Source organism: Gorilla gorilla, chromosome 4, assembly GCF_029281585.2.
Source record: "Gorilla gorilla gorilla isolate KB3781 chromosome 4, NHGRI_mGorGor1-v2.1_pri, whole genome shotgun sequence".
NCBI classification, from domain to species: domain Eukaryota; kingdom Metazoa; phylum Chordata; class Mammalia; order Primates; family Hominidae; genus Gorilla; species Gorilla gorilla.
Window position 1 is genome coordinate 24,457,794 of NC_073228.2, and position 22,548 is coordinate 24,480,341.

General features: G+C 44.2%; 1 protein-coding gene across 2 annotated transcripts in view; it reads right to left on the bottom strand.

Moving 5' to 3' along the window:
* PITPNC1 (phosphatidylinositol transfer protein cytoplasmic 1) overlaps positions 1-22,548 on the bottom strand; it is a 311,332-nt gene that overhangs the window by 151,774 nt on the left and 137,010 nt on the right. For both annotated transcript variants that reach the window (XM_055387009.2, XM_055387011.2), the window contains exon 2: positions 6,486-6,634. In XM_055387009.2, the coding sequence (XP_055242984.1) occupies positions 6,486-6,634 (149 nt within the window). The remainder of the gene's footprint in view (positions 1-6,485; positions 6,635-22,548) is intronic.

Genomic DNA, 22,548 nt, shown 5'->3' on the forward strand with positions numbered 1-22,548 from the left:
TGAACTGCTGTGGAATTTTCCATTATGTGAATGTGCCATAATGTATTCCCATTCACAGATACTTGAATCGCTTCCATTTCTTTTCTATTGCATACAGCATTAGGACTAATCTCCTGGTAAATGTCTCCTTGTGTACAGTGCAAGAATTTTTCTAGGGCTCTACCTAGAAATATAATTGTTAAGTGGAATGTATATATGTTTTCAACTTTTCCAGTTGCTGTCCATTGCTCTCTAAAGAGGTGGTATCAGTTTATATCTCTTATTAGCATTGGAAGTGAGTTATTTTCACATATCTTTGTGAACACCTGGCATTATCAGATTTTTAAAATTTTTGTCTATCTGATGTGCGTAAAAGAGGATGCTATTGCTGTTTTATTTTGTGTTTTCCAATAAGGTGGGAATTTTTTTCATGTTTATATTAGCCATTCACATTTCCTCTTTTCTGAATTGCATGTTCAATCCTTTGCCCATCTTTTGATTGGATTATTGTCTTTTTTTTTCAAATTAAAAAAAAGGATCTATAAGAGTTTTTCTTCTTTTTTTTAAATTAAATACTAGTCCTTGGTCTTGGTCTATATGTGCATTTTGAAATACTTACTTCCAGGCAGGGATGGTTCTTTTAATTTTGGTGTCTTTCACTATGCAAAGGTTTTTTTTGTTTTTGTTTTTTACTTTTTATGTGTGTGTCTTTTGCTATGCAAAGGCTCTTCATTTTAGCGTTGTAATATTAATGATTCCATTTATTTATTTTTTATTTAATTAGTTCTAGTCTACTATCCAAATAATATAGCTATTTACATATATTTTCTTCTGATTTTTTCACATTTAGGTTTTTAATCAATCTGGAATTTATTTATCTATCTATTTATTTATTTATTTAGAGACAGGGTCTTGCTCTGTTGCCCAGGCTGGAGTGCAGTGGCACAATCTTGGCTCATCGCAACCTCCACCTCTAGGGCTCAAACAATCCTCCCACTTCAGCCTCCTGAATAGCTGGGACCACAGGTGTGTGCCACCACACCTGGCTAATTTTTGTATTTTTTGTGGAGATGCAGTTTCGTCAGGTTGCCCAGTCTGGTCTTGAACTCCTAGGCTCAATCGATCCTCCCACCTTGGCCTCTCAAATTGTTGGGATTACAGGCATGAGCCACCACGCCCAGCCATGGAGTTTATTTGTGTGTGTAGTGTGAAGGAGGGCTCTAGTCATTCTTCCAATTAGAAGCCCAGGCATCTCAACATCATATACTGAAGAGTTTGTCTTCCCCTCCATAATTTCTTATGCCAGCTCTATTAAATACAAAGCACTAATAATGGCTTGGATCTGTCTGGGGGCTACTTTGTTCCATGAGTTTAACTCTGCTCTAGTACCCCACTGCCTTAATTACTTATGTAATTACTGAATTAGCTTTATAATGATATCTGGTAGGTCAAGCCCCTCCTTCAACTTTCCAAATTGTTCACATGAATTTTACAAATATCTCCTCCAGTTCTATTTTTTTTTTCTTTTTGAGATAGAGTCTCGCTCAGTCGCCCAGGCTGGAGTGCAGTGGCGCCATCTCGGGTCACTGCAACCACCACCTAGCGGGTTCAAGTGATTCTCCTGCCTCAGCCTCCAGAGTAGCTGGGATTACAGGCACCCGCCACCATGCCTGGCTAATTTTTTGTATTTTTAGTAGAGACGGGGTTCCACCGTATTAGCCAGGATGGTCTCAATCTCCTGACCTCATGATCGCCCACCTCGACCTCCCAAAGAACTAGGATTATAGAGGTGAGCCATTGCACCCAGCACCAGTTCTATTTTTTAAAAAACAACATGTTGGCATTTTAAGTTAGATTTTTATTAAATTTATAGATTGATTTTTGATGCCAACTTTGTAATATTTCCCATCCATGAATATGGTATATTTCACTATTTGTCTAGGGCTTTTAAAACGTCTTCCACAAATGTTTTATGTTTTTCTCCAAAAAGATTTTGCATATCTTATAGACTGATTACTGGGTAACTTTCTTTCTTTTTCTATTATAAACAAAAAAATTTTTAAATTATATTTTCGCTATTATTTTTCCTGCTGTATAATAATGCTGTGGATTTTTCTATATGGATTGTACCCAACAATCTTGCTGAATTCTCATATTGATGTTAACAGCTGTAGAAATGTCTGAAATTTCTATCAGACAATCATATTATCTGCAAATGATCATTTTGTTTCTTCCTTTCCTCTTTCTCTCTTGTTTTATTGCATTGGCTAGGACCTTTACATAATGTCGGATAGACATGGTAATAACAAGCATCCTTAATGTGTTCCTGACTTTACTCTGAATAAGTACACAGATTTATTAAATGTTAATTTCATCAATTTCAGGGGTAAATCTGATTAGGTCATGATACATTTTTCTCTGAGGTATTTTATTCGCTAATGTTTTATATAGTATTTTCATGTCTATGTTCTCAACTGAGATTGGCCTATAAGTTTCTTTTTGGTATGGTTATTATCCAGTGTTGTTATCAAGGTTCACTTGGTAGGCACTATTAGTGTTCTTTCCAGCAGTCAGCCCCCATCCTCCCCACTTTCTTACACACAAATCTTGAAGTGGGGAGCCATCAGAACAGATTCTCTTTGAATAGCATAGATAGCTCCTTGAACGTCCCTCTTTTTATCAAGGAGGAAAAATCTCATATCTCATTGGCCAGAACTAGGTCCACATGGCCATCTCTAGCTGCGAGGATGGCTAGAAAAGTGAGTATCTGACATTTCATTTTATTTTACCATCCAAATTTGTGTTTTCTATTTATCATGCTTTTTGTAGGCTTCTCTTTTGTGTTCCCAGGCCCTCTGTGGATTGATCAAGTTTTCTCTTGGAGGTTATGGATTGTTTTACTACCTCTTCAGAGATTACCTTTATATTTTGAATATGCATACTTGTCTTAGAAAATCTAAAATTAGGCTGGGCACGGTGGCTCATGCCTGTAATCCCGGCACTTTGGGAGGCCGAGGCTGGTGGATCATTTGAGGTCAGGAGTTCAAGACCAGCCTGGCCAACATGGTGAAACTCTGTCTCTACTAAAAATACAAAAATTAGTCGGGCATTGTGGTGGTGCACACTTGTAGTCCCAGCTACTCGGGAGGCTAAGGCACGAGATTGCACCACTGTACTCCAGCCTGGGTGAAGGAGCTGGCTGTCTCAAAAAAAGAAAAACAGAAAATCTAAAATTAATCAATATTTTTTTCTAATTCCTAAACAATATTAGCACCTTAAAGTGCTTTTTACTGTAATTATTACCCTCCCATCTTCTGTGTTATTGTTGTCTTATTATTACTGTTTTTAAAACATCCTACATCCACTCAAAGATTTACCTAGTTGTTTATCAATTTCTTCATTATTATTACTTCTAGAACTCCCTCTCCTTCCTGGGCTCAGTTTCCTCTTTCTTACAGCACATCCTTTAGTAGTTCTTTCAATATAAGTCTCAGAGTTAGTAAACTCTCTCAGCCCTTGATTGTCAAAAATTATTTTTATACCCTATTCTCAGTTCCAACTTTCCATTTATGTGGGCCTGAGGCCCTAATTCCTGTTCCCCATGGGCATGACATGCCCAGTCCCTAGATGTCAGAACCCACACTCTGTTCTGATGTCCCCCCACGCCCTTCCTTAGCATTAACGGGTCTGCTTTCCACTCTGGTTTCAGTTTGCCTGTTTATTTCTAGCCTCGGAGGATTTCCCTTTCTTTGTTTCGAGCTCAGCTTCTTTACATAGTTATATTTCATCCTGTGTTTGTCATGGGAAGTGGTGGAGGGTCCCCATTAATCTTTTTCCTTACTATTACTGGAAGTCCACATCTATTTATAACAAATTTCCCTCTTACTAATGTTTATTACTCTTCTTTTAAATAAATATGATATGACAAAACAGACATGACAGGGAGAGCTGGATGCTTCTTATTGTGTTTCAGCAAAACTTACAAAGTTCCTAAAATTCTTCCTGATTTTCATATATAAGGAACATTCTCCAGGTAATAACTTGAGAGAATGCAATTGTATGCCAAGAAATGGAATTTTCCATAGGTTTCTATTTTCTGGCATCTTCCTCACTTCTCTTTGCCCTGCAGAGGTGATCCCCGAGGAGAAACTTGCTCAGTATTTGATTTACACCCTCCATGCTAAGAATGCCAAAGCAGCATGTTGAGAAACCTGTCTCTGTAAAAAAGCCATGCTCAGGACAGACCCAGAGCTCAGCTGCCCCTGCAAATCAACAGCTGGCTGGACACTGAACTGGTTCCAAAGCCTGGGAATTCACAGCTACTAAGAGATGAATGGGATCGATCTCATTTGCATTTCATCATGACTCAGGAATTCCCTGGTACTGCATCTCTGGGCAAATTAAAACATCAGTTTAATCAGCTCATGCCCTTCACTGTCAGGACATGGGTCTGGGAGAATTCCATCCACCCTAGTGACAGGAAGCAAAGTCTCCCATCAAGAAGAAATAGTCCAATTCAAGCTGCTGGGGAGTGGGGCCAAGGCGAGAATGGGAATCTAAATATGGTTCCTCTCAGAGATGTCTGACCATGTCCAAGGCCCTGAGAATGGACAGTCACTGGTGTCAGTGAATAAACTGGGGCACTGCCCAGCTAGGGTGTTGGAAATACTTTCTGGATAATCACATATGGGCCAATCGGAGAGGCCACAGGTAGGGGTAAAAGTATTCATGAAATGGCTGACGTAAGACTTGTTTGCTGGAACGGACAGTTAATTTCAATAAAATATATATTTTTTTTCTTTTTTCTTTTTTCTTTTGAGACAAGGTCTCACTGTGTCGCCCAAGCTGGAGTACAGTGGCATGATCTCGGCTCATGCAGCCCTCAACCTCCCAGGCTCAAGCGATCCTCCCACCTCAGCCTTCCAAGTAGCTGGGGCTGTAGGTGCGCACCACCATGCCCAGCTAATTTTTGCATTTTTAGTAGAGATGGGGTTTCGCCATGTTACCCAGGCTGGTTTTGAACTCCTGACCTAAAGTGATCTACCACCTTCAGCCTCCCAAAGTGCTGGGATTATAGGCGTGAGCCACCACACTTTGCCAATAAGATATATTTCATATGGCATCTAACCACAAATATTCCGAAGGTTTCAGAAAGGAACTGAAAGGAAGAAATGGGCTGGATAGGAGTATAGGATGGGGAGAAGATCAGACAAGCCCTAATAATCCATTACGCCATTCATAGTAAGAAAATAGCAAGAAAGGCCAGGTGTGGTGGCTCATGCCCGTAATCCCAGCACTTTGAGAGGCTGAGGCAGGCAGGTCACTTGAGGTCAGGAGTTCAAGATCAGCCTGGCCAACATGGTGGAATCCCGTCTCTACTAAAAATACAAAAATTAGCCAGGAGTGGTGGTAGGTACCTGTAATCCCAGCTACTCGGGAGGCTGAGGCAGGAGTATCACTTGAACCCAGGAGGCGGAGGTTGCAGTGAGCAGAGATCATGCCATTGCACTCCCGTCTGGGCAATAGAGTGAGACTCTGTCTTTAAAAAAACAAAAAAAGAAAGAAAAGAAAAGAAAAAGAAAAAAGCAAGAGATTAAAGAATATATTTTGCAAAGCAGAAACGGCACGCTTGACTAGTGCTGTTTTGTCATCCTTGATGTGTTTCCCTTCCAAAAGGAGAGTGACAACCTCCACCTTGGGAAGGATGGGTCCACTTGAGAAGTGGAAGCCATCTTAACCACTTTGGTCACAGGTGACTGTTTGTTTTGTCATTCCCTTTTTGGACACCCAAGTGGTCACCAGTAGTAAATGAAAATCTTACTGAGACCAAAAGGTGCATTGCCACCTCCAGCACTTACTTGTCCGCAGCATATAGGCAGCACCGTCTCTTTCCTACAGCTAACACTGAACCAAGGGATGAGACAAAGTCCTTTAATTCTCTTTTTTTCAAGAAGGGCCTCACTCTGTTGGCCAGGCTGGAGAGCAGTGGCATGATCATGGCTCACTGCAGCCTCCACCTTCCAGGCTCTTGAATTCTTAAGATCACATTTCACTGTAACATGTCATCAAAGCCGTGGGAAAGATGAGCCGAAAGCTCCTCTTAATGGAAACGCAGTTGAGGACGATTTTGCGGAATGCAAGGTGGGGAGGGGGAGATTCATTTCGTTTATTTTATTTTATGTAGTAATATTTTTTACAGTCAGGGTCTTGCTCTGTCACCCCAGGCTGGAATGCAGTACTGTGAGTATAGCTCACTGTAGCCTCAAACTCCTGGCCTCAAGCCATCCTCCCACCTTGGCCTCCTAAAAACATTGGGATTACAGGCATGAGCCACCTCGCTCGGGCAGATTCTGTTTTCAAAAACAATGAGATTGGTGGTCATAGACGGTGGACGTAGTTACTTTCCAAGTGACCTTTTCATCCCAGACACCCAGTGCCTCCACTGTCACACCATGGGGTCAGGTGGGAGGGGGCCTCTGTGCAGAACGCAGGCTGCCATGACTCACCTGTTGAGATATACCCGCTTCTCGGTGAACTGCCCGTTGCCATGGTGAGGGTCCTCAAAGGGCTCATTCTGGACGACCTCCACCCCTTCTCCCCGGTCACTCTGTTCATGGCTGTGTTTGCTGATCATGTACAGCTGTCCAATTTTGTACTACAAAACAGAGTCAGAGAGAGAAAGGTCAGCCCCACAGCGTGCCCCGACATCCCCCTCCAACCACAGCGTGGCAAGCCACTAATAACATCAGCACCTTCTGCTGAGAAGAGAAAGCAGCCACATGGGCCTCATGTTACTTTTCCTCGGGAGCTAGGGAGAGAACCAGTTGTGAGTAGAACATCGAGACGGCGTGTTCCCGTGAATATTTTACATCACCTTGGCAAATGCTCGGCTGGGTGGCTGGCAGTCTGTAAGCTTTGGCAGCCGACCAAACCTTGGGAAGGGGGACACTGGAGTCTCCCTTTGCATTCTACAGGGTTAAATGGAGCTAAAGTCCTGCTTGGTTTGGCCCAAGACAGCCGAGGGTGTGTGATTTCTGCCCCTGCTTTCTGCCTAATTAGCAAAATTGCTGAACATGGAGCATTAGATATCATCTATTTCTTCTATCCTCCCTCTCTCAAAATGCTCAACTCTCCTGGAGGCCTCTGTCCCCTAGAACAATGGTTCTCAAAGGTGGCTGGATATTAGAATCACCTGAAAGCTTTTCAAAGCTCCAGAGGCCCCGGCCCCCCCATGAGTGGAGCCAAGGCTCATAATCTGAGCCCCCGAAGGCCGCTCCTCTCTGAGGAGTACCTACTGTACTTTAAACTCCTTTTCATCCAATTCCATGAAGAGTGTGGAGCCTTCCAGTCCAAGGACCCAAAAGTCACCTGTCTTACCCTAAAATAATCATGTGGAACAACATACTATATGAACATTTTCTGTCCTTTTTTCATGTATGAGCTGTTCCATCCGCCTTCCCGCGTCTCTGAAAACCCTAAGACCAGCAGGCATTTCTTCCCCCAGTGGACTTTCGAAGTGGCAAAACGAATTTGATGGAAAAGAGAGAGGGGAGGGGGAGAGAGGAAGGAGGAAATTAAACAACTTTTGCATGAGGTACAACCCTGCTCAGAGTCAGGACGCAGGACGATGCGACCCTGCTGCCGTCCTTCCTAGAGACAGACCCTGGGTCATTACCACCGACGCCTCTGGGATGGGGGAGTGGGGCCTGAGTCTGCAACAAACTAATGAGGACTCGGGGTTATTCCCCAAGAATCTGCAGGGATGCGGGTCCCCTGTCTGTCTGCATAAGAGACAGAAATAGATTTTAAATTAAGGGGGCAGATGAAATGCACAAGTCAACAGTGCAGTTAGTTTCACAGCTGAGAAGACACATGTGCCCGAAGGTTTCTCTTTCATTCTGAGGCAGGAGCAGGGACGGGAGTGTGAAGAAGCTCTGAAAGGCTCTGGTCTGCAGCCAGCCCTGGGGACGGAGCCCAGTAACCATGACAATGGAAGCAAGCTGCCGTCTGGGTCTTCTCAAAGGACTGTGTCTCCTATCTGTGCCACGCCCCTCTCCAGAACGGTCACATGAAAACGCTTTTAATGTGAGCGTATGTGTGCACGTATCTGTGTGTGTGCACCTGTGCTTGCAGGAAGTGGGGAGCACTGGGGATAAGACCAGGAAAAGGAAAAATAAAATTTAAAGATGAAATCCTCTTTTTTTGTTTGTTTGAGACAAGGGTCTCACTCTGTCACACGGGCTGGACTACAGTGGTGTGATCTCAGATCATTGCAACCTCCGCCTCCCAGGCTCAAGCAATCCTCCCACTTCAGCCTCTTGAGCAGCTGGGACTACAGGTGCGCACCACCATGCCCAGCTAATTTTTGTATTTTTTGTAGAGACAGGGTCTCACCATGTTGCCCAGGCTGGTCTTGAACTCCTGGGCTCAAGCAATTTGCCCATTTCAGCCTCTCAAAGTGCTGGGATTACAGGCATGAGCCACCGTGCCCAGCCTGAAATCAATTTTTAAAATTAATTTTAGGATCAGAAGCTTGACTTCTCTTCCCTTAGTCCGGTACTGCTTTGACTTTTGCTCGTAAAGGCTAACACTCTTTCAAGGAGGAAGACAATAAGAAAAAGTTTACACATTGCAGATTTGTGAGCTCTACCTGTGAGATCAATATGCCACCTTATACAGATGGGCACACACTACCCAGGGGGTGGAGATTTCACTGACAGTTGCTTTGTACTTGGGGCTCAAAAAATAAATGTTTACATGCAATGGGATATTATTCAGCCATAGAATGGAACAAAGTACTGATACTGCCTAATGTTGTTAAAGGTTGAATTGTGTCCCCGCAAAATACATACTGTGAAGTCCTGACCCCTAGTAACCCAGAATGTGACCTTATTTGGAGATAGGGTCTTTACAGAAGTAATCATGTTACAATGAGGTCATTAGGGTAGGCCCTTATCCAAAATGCCTGGTGTCCTTATAATAAAGGGAAACTTAGACAGGGACATAGGCAGGCACAGAGGAAGATGATGTGGAGAGAAAAACGGCCATCTATAAAGCCAAGGGTTGGTCGGGCACAGTGGCTCACGCCTGCAATCCCAGCACTTTGGGAGGCTGAGGTGGGCAGATCACGAGGTCAGGAGATGGAGACCATCCTGGTGAACACGGTGAATCGCCATCTCTACTGAAAATACAAAAAAATTAGCCAGGTGTGGTGGCGGGCGCCTGTGGTCCAGCTACTTGGAAGTCTGAGGCAGGAGAATGGCGTGAACACAGGAGGCGGAGCTTGCAGTGAGCAGAGATCACGCCACTGCCCTCCAGTCTGGGTGACAGAGCGAGACCCCGTCTCAAAAAAAAAAAAAAAAAAAAAAAAAAAAAAGCCAAGGGTTGAGGTCCGGATCGGATCCTTCCCTCACCTCACAGCCTCCAGAAGGAACCAAGCCTGCTGACACCTTGATTTCAAACTTCTAGCCTCCAGAATTGCGAGACAGTAAATTTCTATTTGTTTGTTTGTTTTGAGACAGGGTATCACTCTGTCGCCCAGACTGGAGTGCAGTGGTGCGATCTTGGCTCACCGCAACCTCCGCCTACGAGGCTCAAGTGATTCTCCTGCCTCAGCCTCCCAAGCAGCTGGGATTACAGGCGCGCGCCACTACGACCCGACTAATTTTTATATTTTTAGTAGAGATGGGGTTTCACCATGTTGGCCAGGCTGGTCTTGAACCCCTGACCTCAAATGATCCACCCACCTCAGCCTCCCAAAGTGCTGGGATTACAGGCATGAGCCACTTGCTCCTGGCCTCAAATTTCTGTTGTTGAAGCCACCCAGTTTGTGGCACTTTGTTACAGCAGCCCTAGTCAACTCATGCAACAGGTGCAGGGGTTCCTTCTGGAGCGATGAAAGTGTTTTTGGATAGAGGTGGTTTTGCACAACATTGTGAATGCACTAGATGCCACTGATTGTTCCCTTTAACCTGGTTGATTTTATGTTATGTGAATTTCACCTCAATTTAAACAAAAGCACTGATCCTGCTTCAGAAGCAGACACCCCTAAACCAAAGTACTGCCCAGGACCTCGGTAAGGGGCTTGGCAGAAGAGCTATTTCCACCACTGGACCATCTTCAGGCACTCCAACCCACTCACGTATGAAAAACATATGGGATCAAGGTCAGTGCATGACACAGAAAAGCCATTAGCCAGACGCCAGTCAGCCCTGGCTGGGCTCAGCTCGAGTGCTTCCTGCTCAGTGGAGATGGGAATGGCCGAGGCAGCTGATTCACCAACAGCCGGTGGAGGGCTGGGCGGCCGGCCTCATTGATCATTCCAGTGGCTGCTGAATGAGCCGGCGCGGGGCAGACACTGGCATTAGCTCACTGAGACGGCGTCAGTGTGGGAGTGACCTGCAGACGCTGGGGGTGGCGGGACACTTGAGCCCAGACACCGAGATGGTCAAGGGCTCTGCAGCCGTCACTTCTTCCCCTCCTAAGGAAATCAGGCCCACTTTGCTGGTCGTGGCCATGGGAACTGGGCCATTCCAGGAGCAGTGGTTTTGTTGCTGTTTTTAAATCTCGTATTGACTCTCAGACACAAGCAGCAGTTTCTCGTTTGGGGGAGGGAGAAGAGACAGAGAGTCCTTGAACCACGTGTTTCAAAATCTGCAGAGACACTCCTAAAAATGCTGAATCTCAGGTTGTTCCAGACCTTCTCCATTCAGACTCTGGGGAGAAAAGAGTGGGAATCTTTCTGGAATGCACATAAATGCTGAGAACCGTTGCAGCAGAACGTGGTGAAGGCAGCCATCAGCACTTGCTCAGCAGTAAATGTTCTGTCTTTAGGACACTTCTTTCTTTTTTCCTCCTTTATACTGATTTCTTACAAAGCTCCATCCCTAACTTAGTGAAAATACCATATCCCTGACCACCAGCTCCAAACAAACTTGTATATTGAATAAAGGCCACAACATCCAAAGACATAGAAAGATTCTAAAGCCTCCAAAGCCTGAGAATTGATCGTAGAATTGATGATGATGATGGTACAGCATCACTTTATTGATTGCCCATGAGTGCAAGACACTGATTAAGTGCTTTATATTTCTTTTGCCTTTCTTTTAAAAGAGACAGGGTCTGGCTGGGCGCAGCGGCTCATGCCTGTAATTCCAGCACTTTGGGAGGCCGAGGCAGGTGGATCACCTGAGGTCAGGAGTTCAAGACCAGCCTGGCCAACATGGCAAAACCCCGTCTCTACAAAAAATACAAAAATTAGCCGGATGTGGTGGCGCACGCCTGTAATCCCAGCTAATCGGGAGGCAGGGACAGGAGAATCACTTGAACCCAGGAAGTGGAGGTTGCAGTGAGCCGACATCACGCCACTGCACTCCAGCCTGGGTGACAGAGAGAGCCTTTGTCTCAAAAAACAAAAACAAAAACAAAAACAAACTAAGTAAATAAAATAAATAATTTAAAAAATTAAAAGCAGCAGGGTCTTACTCTGTCACCCAGGCTAGAGTTCAGTGGCATGATCATGGCTCACCTCAGCCTCGACTTCCTGGGCTCAAGCAATCCTCCTGCCTCAGCCCCTTGAGTAGCTGGGACTACAGAAGTGTGCCACCACACCCAGTTAATTTTTATTTTTTTACTTTTGTACAGACATGGTCTCATTATGTTAGTCTCCAACTCCTGGCCTTAAGCAATTCTCCCACTATGGCCTCCTAAAGTGCTGGGATTACAGGCGTGAGCCACTGCACCCAGCCTATATTCCTTTTTTTTTGTTTTTGAGATGGAGTATCGCTCTGTCTCCCAGGCTGGAGTGCAGTGGCGAGATATCAGCTCACTGCAACCTCCACCTCCTGGGTTTAAGAAATTCTCTGCTCAGCCTCCTGAGTAGCTGAGGTTACAGGCGCCCGCCACCACACCCAGCTAATTTTTGTATTTTTAGTAGAGACGGGGTTTCGCCATGTTGGCCAGGCTGGTCTCGAACTCCTGACCTCACGATCCATCCGCCTCGGCCTCCCAAAGTGCTGGGATTACAGGCATGAGCCACTACACCCGGCCGCCTATATTCATTCTAATCTCTCAATGATTCAGACAAGTGAGTATTGACAGACGAGGAAGCTGAATCGCAGACGGGTTAAAGACTGTATGTTACGGAGTTTCTAGATGTCAGAATTGGGATTCTGACCCCCCACAGGCCTGTACTCATTCTAGTCCACACAACTTCAGCCCTTATTTCTTTACCAAGTTAAATGCTTTAAAAATCTAGGCCTCATGATGATTTAAAACGAGGGGAGGGAGGTGGCAGAAAGCTACTGCCTCTGACCTTTGCTATTGCAGAAGATGAGTAACAAAAATCTGATTGAAAGATCAAAGCTGTTTAATCTGTGCACATGTAAGGAATGGTGGAGCAATTATGCTCTAACTTTGTAAAATCTATTGTTATAATTCCAGAGTTTGGGTAATCATCATTACAGGCAATCATGACTAGAGACAGTTCCATGCTGCAGACTGAACCTCCGTGAGTTATCATCAGAACAGTTACTCCAAATAATTACCTCCATAGTCAGAAACATCATGGGATGCAGATCTTTCCCCACACACCGCACTGTACACTTGATAGAGCTGCAAAATTGGAGGCAAGGCAGAGTTGCATAATGCGCTGAAGAAGCTCAGCAGTTTCACTAGTTTGAACTTTTGCAAACTCTTATATGGGGCACCATCGAGTCATTTAACTTTTTTTTTTTTTTGAGATGGAGTCTCGCTCTCTGTCGCCCAGGTGGAGTGCAATGGTGCAATCTTGGCTCACTGCAACCTCTGCCCCCCAGGTTCAAGGAATTCTCCTGCCTCAGCCTCCCAAGTAGCTCGGATTACAGGCACACACTACCATGCCTGGCTAAGTTTTGTTATTTTTTTAGTAGAAACGGGGTTTCACCAGGTTGGCCAGGCTGATCTTGAACTCCTGACCTCAGGTGATCCTCCCGCCTCAGCCTCCGAAAGTGCTGGGATTATAGGCATGAGCCACCACACCCAGCCAAGTCATTTAATCTTGAACCTTGAATAAAAAAGGCAACCCCAAGCCAAAACTTCTGAGTACAGTAAGGGATTATCAAATGAGTGCCAACAATACCTTCAACATCATCCATGCCTGAAGAAATACTGGATCCAAAGTTCTAGGGTCAGCAGAGCTCTAAGCTATCACTGATTTTCACTTCACCCTTCCCCAACTGCTGCGTCTCAGAGTTTCTGCAAAGCCAGCCTCCATAACCCCCTACCCTAAAGCACCTAGTGGGGGTCATCTTCCTACCAACCAATCTCTATGCCCTCCCTTCCTGTCCTCTTTCTTTCCCTCCATTAGTCCCAATACCATTTCCAAACATCACAATGTGAACAGCGGGAACCATGGCTTTGCAACGTAGATTCCCAAATTGGGTGGTGGTACTCCCCGCCTGGGGACCTCAAGGCCCCAGGTCAGGAAACAGAATTTATATTTACTTTGGCCTTTACCATCAAAATGGGCGGACGCCATATCACCTAACAAGCACAGAGAAACACCTGTCCCTCTGATTTAACGTGAAATCACATATTTACCCAGCTGTGAAAAGTGTGTGATTCCTGCCTCACACTGGCTATGTTGGAAAAGCAGAGAGTGATATCATTTGGCTTTCTTGGGAGTTTCCTGCATTCTTCACATCACCATTAATGCTTTTGTTGAAGCCTTTCTTCCAGCTTTCTCCGCTGTTACCTCTGCTGGACCTCAAAGCACAGGGAAGCAATTGCTTCAGGAGGCACAAACCATCCACTGCAGAGAGCACCTGAAGGATAAATGACGCAGGACTCTGGCCCACTGTTGCTTCATGCCAAGTGGTGTCAAAATTCTAATTACACACAGGAAAGGAGATCCAGTGAGTCCAGATTTTGACAACCTCATCTCAGAAAGCTAGAGGTGACAGCTGTCTCTTTTTCTGGTAATCCCACAGCACAGCTAAGGCCCTAGGACAAACGTTCTAGTCTAATGGTTGGCAAAGCATGCAGGCTGATGCCTGCTTTGTAAATAAAGTTTTACTGGAACACAGCGATGCTCATTCATTCTATGGCTGCTTTCATTTACAATGGCAGAGTTGAATACTTTGAGAGACTGTGTAACCCCCAAGGCTGAAAATATTTATTATCTGGCCCTTTATAGAAATAAGTTTGCAGACCCTTGTTCTATTCCACGGTTGGGTCCAGTCTGGGCCACCCTCAGCTGTTCATCCAGATCTGTTCTGCCCAGGACCAAAGCTATTTGCTATGTGTGGCTACTGAGCCTTTGAAGTGTGGCCCATGGAATAGAGGGATTGAATTTTAAATCTTCTTTCATTTTAATTCATTTAAATTTAAGACTGGTGCTTGATTCAGTTATCAGAAAACCTTCATATATGTTTGAAACACTTTGGGTATGTGAATCTACTTTTTCAACTGGGAATTTTATGAAATCTAAATAAAGATCAAGTACTGCCAATGAAAATTTAGCGTCTGACTTGGGAGTGCTGTTTAAGTCTAAAATGCACACTAGATTTGGAAGACTTACTACAAAAAAAAGCAAAATAGTTCATTAATAATTTTTATGTTGATTGAAATGATATGTTTATATACTGGGTTAACTAAAATATATTTTTAAAATTAACTTCACTTGCCTTTTTTTTTCCTTTTCTTTTTTATTTTTTTAGAGACAGGGTCTCGCTCTGTCATCCAGGCTGGAGTGCAGAGGTATGACCGTAGCTCATTGCAGCCTTGACCCCCAGTGCTCAAGCGATCCTTCCACCTCAGCCTCTTGAGTCATTGGGACTACAGGCAGGCACCACCACGTCCAGCTAAGTTTTGTAGTTTTTCTGTAGAGATGGTATCTTGCTATGTTGCCCAGGCTGACCTCAAATTCCTAGCCTCAAGCCATCCTCCCGCCACAGCCTCACAAAGTTTTGGGATTATAAGTGTAAGCTACCATGAGCCAGCCTATGTGTTTCTTTCTACACACTTTTTAAAATGTGGCTATTAGAAAATTTAGGCTGGGCGCGGTGGCTCACGCCTGCAATCCCAGCACTTTGGGAGGCCGAGGTGGGTGGATCACGAGGTCAGGAGTTCAAGACTAGCCTGGCCAAGATGGTGAAACCCCATCTCTACTAAAAATACAAAAATTAGCCGGGCGTGGTGGCGGGCGCCTGTAATCCCAGCTACTCAGGAGGCTGAGGCAGGAGAATCACTTGAACCCGGGAGGCGGAGGTTGCAGTGAGCAGAGATTGCACCACTGTGCTCCAGCCTGGTGACAGAGACTCCGTCTCAATAAAAAAAAAAAAGAGAGAGAGAGAGTTTCCATGTATTTCTGAGCTGGTGAGGTGGAGCACTAGTAATTACGGTTGCATTTGGAGAGGCCCTCCCTTCCTGAGGACTGGCTATTACCTGGGCCTCCAGAGAGGTGATAATTGTTCACAGTGGGCTGTGATGGAAAGCACTGGGGTTTTAAAAATGAAAACGTGAAGCCAGCGTCCTGATTCTACCTTTGACTAGCTTTGTAACCTTAGACGATTTACTTATCTGAGCCACAGTTTATTATCATTAAAATGGAACTAATAGAATACCTCACAAGACATGGTGAGAATCAAGTGAGAGAAAAAAAAACTTAAAAATTAAAATGCTTCATAAATTATATAATAAAACTGTACACCAACTGCCCTCACCACTGCTCCTTCTAGTTGGCCACATGTCTGACTGTGACTTGCAGATCTGTTTCATTCATATCCCTGTTATGCTGCGGGTTCCAGAAAGTATAAGAGAATGAGGCATCTGCCATATACTTGTACAATGCCAAAACCAAAGGAAATTTGACCATCTGCTCAAAACTATCTTTTCCTTATGTAAAAATTTCATTAGACGGTAGTCAGATTGACTACTTCCCATAAGTATTATAAAAAGCTTGAGAATTTCCACTTAGACGAGGCAGCTGGAACTGTCAAGTTCGTAGAGACAGAAAGTCGAATGGTAGCTGCCAGGGACTGGAAAGACTGGGTAATGGAGTGTTTAGGGTACAGCGTTTCAGTTTAGGATGATAAAAAAGCTTCTGGAGGTAGATGGTGATGATGGTTTTGCAACAATATGTACTGAATGTCACTGAAATATACACTTAAAATTGGTTACAGTGGGCCAGGCATAGCAGTCTATGCCTGTAATCCCAGTGCTTTGGGAGGCTGAGGTGGGAGGACAGCTCGAGCCCAAGAGTTGGTGACCATCCTGGACAACATAGGGAGATGGTGTCTCTACAAAAAACAAAAAAATAAAAACTCAGCTGGGCATGGTGGCACACGCCTGTAGTCCCAGCTACTCGGGAGGCTGAGGCGGGATGATCGCTTGAGCCCAGGAGGTCCAGGGTGCAATGCAGTGAGCTATGATCATACCACTGTGCTCCAGCCTGGGCAACCAAGTGAGACCCCATTTTCCAAAAAAAAAAAAAGATTAAAATGGTAAATTTTATGATATGTATATTTGATCACAATTAAAAAGGCTCAGAACTTGTCATTTTTCAGTGAGTATGGCTCATGCCTCAAGGAAACCATCTAACAATTACTTTATGATTATGAAAAAATTATTAAAGTTTATTATGAAATAATTTTTTACATTATTTCTATTTGATGAACCTTTGGTTTAGAAGCTTCCTGAAAGGTATTGAGCCTAGAAGATGGGAGAAATATGAAAAGACTCCCCGGAGAAACAATGAATGTTACATGAGATTCCCTGATTCCTGCCATGCCAGGGGAGTTCTTTGTTTGCCGTGCCCTAAGCCTAGATGTCTTTTTTTTTGGTGGTGGGGGATGGAGTTTCACTCTCTCGCCCAGGCTGGAATGCACTGGTGTGATCTCGGGTCACTGCAATCTCCACCTCCTGGGTTCAAGCAATTCCTCTGCTTCAACCTCCTGAGTAGCTGGAATTACAAGCGTATGCCACCACGCCCGGCTAATTTTTGTATTTTTAGTAGAGACAGGGTTTCACCATGTTGGCCAGGCTGGTCTTGAACTCCTGACCTCACATGATGCACCTTCCTCGGCCTTCCAAAGTACTGGGATTACAGGCATGAATCACCATGCCCAGCCCGAGAGGTCTTTAATATATGACCATTCTGGAGGATTCCTGTCGGTGATGCTCCCACACAACAAGGTACTGACTGTGTGCCCAATGTTGCAGACAAAGACCCGGCAGAAAGGAAAGAGTCATTAACTGAACCCAAATGAGTTCTGATCTGGTCTCAATGAGAACACATTCCTCAATGAACATGAATGTCACATGAACATCACATTCACGGTCGACCCTCTCCAGTTGCTCTTTATCCCGAAGTTCTGCCCGAGAGTAACTCTACAGCGAGACCAATTCCAATTCCTTTTTCCTTTGGGAAAGCAGCGTGTATTTTTACCTCCAACAGCTGGATCTGATTTGGGTTCTGCCCAAGCTAAGAACATGACTGGCTAAGCCCTCAGTCTTCCAGGCCCTGTGATTCAATGTGTAGATTTCTCCATGTAGACAGGAAGGTTAAAAAATAATAACAACAAAAAAAAGGTGTAAAGTTCTTGGGTGTTTTGTCAGATGTCTCTCAGCCTGGTCAATAAACCATGAAAACCAATATCCGATCCCACAAAGAAAATACAAACCTGCAGCTCATATTTCAGGATATCAGTGCATCATCACATATTTATCTTTTCTCTTGAGTTTTTTATAAGCATCCCTCGGAGGTGTCTTGTTTACGTAATACCTGTGTCATTATGCCAGGGTATGGGAATGAAAAAACTGATAAAAAGATTTAAGAAGAAGCTGGGTTATCAACATTTAATTCAAAAAATCCCCCTTTTGTGACAAACTAATATAAACTGTATTGGACGCTGATGCTTAACCTGTCCTAAGTTCTGGACTGAACTGAATAGAAATAGAGCAACTGAAATCCAAGGGAAGGGCTCAGGCTATGCTTCCTGCTGGTACCAGCACAACCTCTATCCCTGCGGTTGCTGCAAAACCGTGCAAATCGCCTCAAGGGTACTTGACCATGGAGGAGAATAATCCACTTGACTGAGTACAGGAGAGTAACAATAGTCTTCATAGTCTATGCAAGTAAGAGTGCATGTATATTTTTGCTGCTTCTTCCAACACTGACTCGCTTTTAGGGGTGATGTTCTAGCCCGGAGAATTCACTTCACTCATAAATTGAAAAGCCGAGATGATAACATGCAGCACTTACAGGTTACTTTATAAGCACTGGCTAAGGCAGTGGGTGTCACGTGCTTGTATTTATAAATGACAAGCTGAGCAAATTAGCCGTTAGTGGGAGCCCATGAAGAATGATTAAGAGAGCAAAGACAGGAACTGCCAGAACTCAACTCGAAACCACAAGGGCAGTTGGCTCTAGAAGCAGAACATGGGATTTCTTCATACGTTGGCTGTGGGGACGGTCTCGGTTCTTAAGAGTCCTGTGCGCTCCCGTTCATCACTCAACATGCATTTCACGTGTATGCCAAGCCCTGTAGATGCTAGAGGCAGAGCTGCAAACAAGATACACTTGGTGTCTGGCAAAGGGGGGATTTCTTGAGCATTTCTGCCTTGAAGACAGAAGACTGAAGGAAACTGATGCATTCATCAGAGCTCTCAAACGATTTGCCAGGAAATGTGAAACCGATCGCAACTCAAGTTAATGGAGAGGTTTGCTGACAAGTCTGACCTTTAGTAAGCAATCAAGGCTCTTGTGTTTACTACAGAACATAAACCCACAGTCAATCACAAGACCAAAAAGGGGGAAAATCAAGATAGAGCTTTCCCAGGACACATATCCTGCGCCATCTGCTTGTGACCTCTTTGTCATCTCTGTAACCTTAGCCCCATAAACAGAGGTGTTCCTGGCAGAGAGGTCCATCCACTACCAAGGTAGCAAGGCCTTTCCAGAATGAAAAGAACCGTTGTTTGTGAAGCCTAATGCACCCATCAACCCTTCATGAAATCCTTAATGAAAACGGCTGGTAGCATCAAGGGAAGCCGCAGTACCACTTAAAAGCAGAAATCTTTCAGGAATGACAGCAATTAGTTTCAGCGTCTTTGAGACCTTCTGAGAACAGAGGGTAAAGGAAATGCAAAGAGAAGCACGTGCTGCTTCAGGTACAACTGAACAGCGGGAGTTCTTAATGTCTTGAAAGAATTATTCAAGGCACTTCATGCCTAGACAAACAAGATCTCAGTGATATTTGAGGGTCACTGGACTCCTTTGCTTACCTAAATGCTGACTGGCTTGGCAAGTGGTTTTGGGGTTCTGGTAACTACCTAGCAAGGCTGGGAGAGGGTTATATATGTGGATTGTATATGTAGATTGAGACTTGGAAAGTTCCAGCGTCTTTGCTCACCCTACTTAGGAGAAGCCCCAGGTTCCAGAGGCATGGATGGCACTTGTAGCCAGAGAGGGTGTATGGCTGGTTGCAGGGAGGCACCATTCATTCTTAGGCCATAGTTGGCCTAAGAGTGTTTCCTCCTTGGTAAAAAGAAGCAGATAGCGATTGAGGAAAGCAAATGGGTGTCAACTCCTGCTCTCCTGAGGTCGTCAGTGAAGACAGGGAAAACAGTAAGTTTGGTATATTTCCAGAAATTGCTACATTAAAAAAAAATCTATCTTCTGCCTGGGCATGGTGTCTCACATCTGTAATCCCAGCACTTTGGGAGGCCAAGGCAAGAGGATTACTTGAGGTCAGGAGTTCGAGAACAGCCTGGCCAACATGGTGAAACCCCATCTCTACTAAAAATACAAAAATTAGCCAGGTGTGGTGGTGCACGCCTGTAGTCCCAGCTACTTGGGAGGCTGAAGGAGGAGAATTGCTTGAACCCAGGAGGCGGAAGTTGCAGTGAGCTGAGATCGTGCCACTGCACTCCAGCCTGGGGGACAGAGCAAGACATCATCTCAAAAAAAAAAAAAACAGAATGCTGCTGTGAACATGAGTATACAAGAATCTGAGTCTCTGCTTTTAATTACTTTGAGTACAGACCTAGAAGTGGAATTGCTCAATCATTTGGTAATTCTATGTTGAACTTTTTGAGTAACCACCAAGCTGTTTTCCACAGTTTTACATCCCTACCAGCAATGCAGGAGGGTTCTGATTTCTCCACATCTCCACCAACACTTGTTTTACATTTAAAAATACTTTTAGGGAAAGGGTCTTGCTCTGTCACCCAGGCTACAGTGCAGTGGTGTGAAATAGCTCACTGCAGCCTCAAACTCCTGGGCTCAAGTGATCCTCCCACTTCAGCATCTGGAGTAGCCGGGACTACAGGCACACGGCACTATGCCTGGGTAATTTAAAAAATTGTAGAGATGGGTCTTGCAATGTTGCCCAGGCTAGTCTCAACTGATCCTCCTGCCTCCTCCCAAAGTATTGGGATTACAGGTGGGAGCCACCATGGCTGGCCCATCATTTTCCTTTGTTTGTTTGTTTGTTTGTTTTTTTGATAACCGCCATCCTAACAGGTGTGACATGATTACAGGATGTTTTAAAGTCAACTGTAGGTTCTCTCTTGGATCACTTATTCTTGCAAAGCCTATTTTAGGTGGAGCTTGGGTATTTCACATCCTTCTTCCAAATAAGTACTGAAACAGCCCTGGTAGAGATTTCAACCCCATTATTTATTTAAACCAGAAGAGTCAATCAGTAGGGTCCTGATTAAACACTGATAAACTAAGATGGTTAATTCTTAGGGGGCTGGAAGGCATCCCCTGGAAATATTCTGTTTGCAAACATAAGTTTAATTCAGTAACTCTCTTTAATGTCAAAAAGGTCCAGACACCTTTACAAACAGTTAAATCACTCTTTGTAAGGGCACCACAAAGAGGTAGCTATGAATTACTACCTTAGGGAACCCAGGAGTGGGGGTAGGCATGACCTGAAACAGCACTTCTATTTGTTATAGAAGCTGTTTTCAGTATTATTTTGATGGCCCATCCAGGAATGTAGCAAATTACAGAATCACAACATAGAAGGCAGCTGAGTCCTACAGAGTTTACTTACGAATTGCATGTATATAATTTATATTCAACAATTTGGGGTGAAAAAGCCATTCTTGACCATTTGCATTTTTCATGTTTTCCTTGCAGATCAAGTCACTTTTTATTCTATTTTAGGTGACAGCTACTCTTGAAAAAGTAATCTTAAAGATGACTTTAAGCTCTGTAGTTGAGCATATAGATGTTTCCCATACTTTTTTTTTTTAAATATGCAATTCGGTGGCTTTTAGTATATTCGCAAGGTTGTGAAATCATCACCGCTATCCAATTCCACATTTTCATCATCTCCAAAAGAAACTCCATACCCACTAATAGTCATCCCTGATTCTCTTCTCCTCCCAGTCCCAGCAACCACTAAGTTACCTTCTGTTTCTATGGATGTGGCCATTCTGAACATTCATATCAATGGAATCATACAATACATGGCCTTTTGTCACTGACTCCTTTCATTTAACATGTTTTTAAGATTCATTCATGTTTAGCATGCATCAGTACTTCCTTTTTATTACTGAATAATATTCCATTGTATGGATATACCACATTTTGTTTATCCCTTCATCAGTTGATGGACATTTGGGTGGTTTCCACCTTGTGGCTATTATGAATAATGCTGCTATGAGTATTTGTGTGTGAGTCTTTTGAGGACGTATGTTTTCATTTCCCTTGGATGTGGAATTACTGGGTCACATGGTAACAACATGTTTGACCATTTGGGGAACTGTCAGACTGTCCTCCATAGCAGCTGCAACATCTCATATTTTCTTTTGATAGTTTTAAGTTATGTACAGCAACAAGAAAGCCATAAGCAATAAGAAAGCAACAAGAAAGCCATAAGCAATAAGAAAGCAATAAGTGACTTCAAGAGTAAGCTAAAGGACAAGTGTGGTTGTCCAAGTCACTCTTTTATGTACTTGGCCACATCATCCATTGAACAACGATCGCAGGCAGCTCTCCAGCCACATGGCATCTTTTCATTACGCCTCAAGGACAACGAAGAGCTGAACTTCACATTACAATCAGCGTGAGAAGCTAAGACATCATGTCCAAATGTGCTAATTACACAGCATTGACAGAAAGGGTGCAAGGGGTTAGGAACAGAGCAGCATGGGGTACTGTTGTTGGTGGGGGGTGCCACATGGAAAATTAGGCTTGATCTGTGCATGAATAGAAACTAGCATGGCTGGGCGTGGTGGCTCATGCCTGTAATCTCAGCACTTTGGGAGGCTGAGGCGGACAGATCACCTGAGGTCAGGAGTTTGAGACCAGCCTGGCCAACATGGCAAAAACCCCATCTCTACTGAAAATACAAAAATTAACCAGGCGTGGTGGCGGGCGCCTGTAATCTCAGCTACTTGGGAGGCTGAGGCGGGAGAATCGCTTGAACCTGGGAGGTGATTGCAGTGAAGATGGCGCTACTGCACTCCAGCCTGGGCGACTGAGCTAGACTCCATCTCAAAAAAGAAACTAGCATGGCAAGAAAGAACGGGGAGGTCACTGCCTGCAAGCAAGCTCTGGAAATCTACTTGCTCACA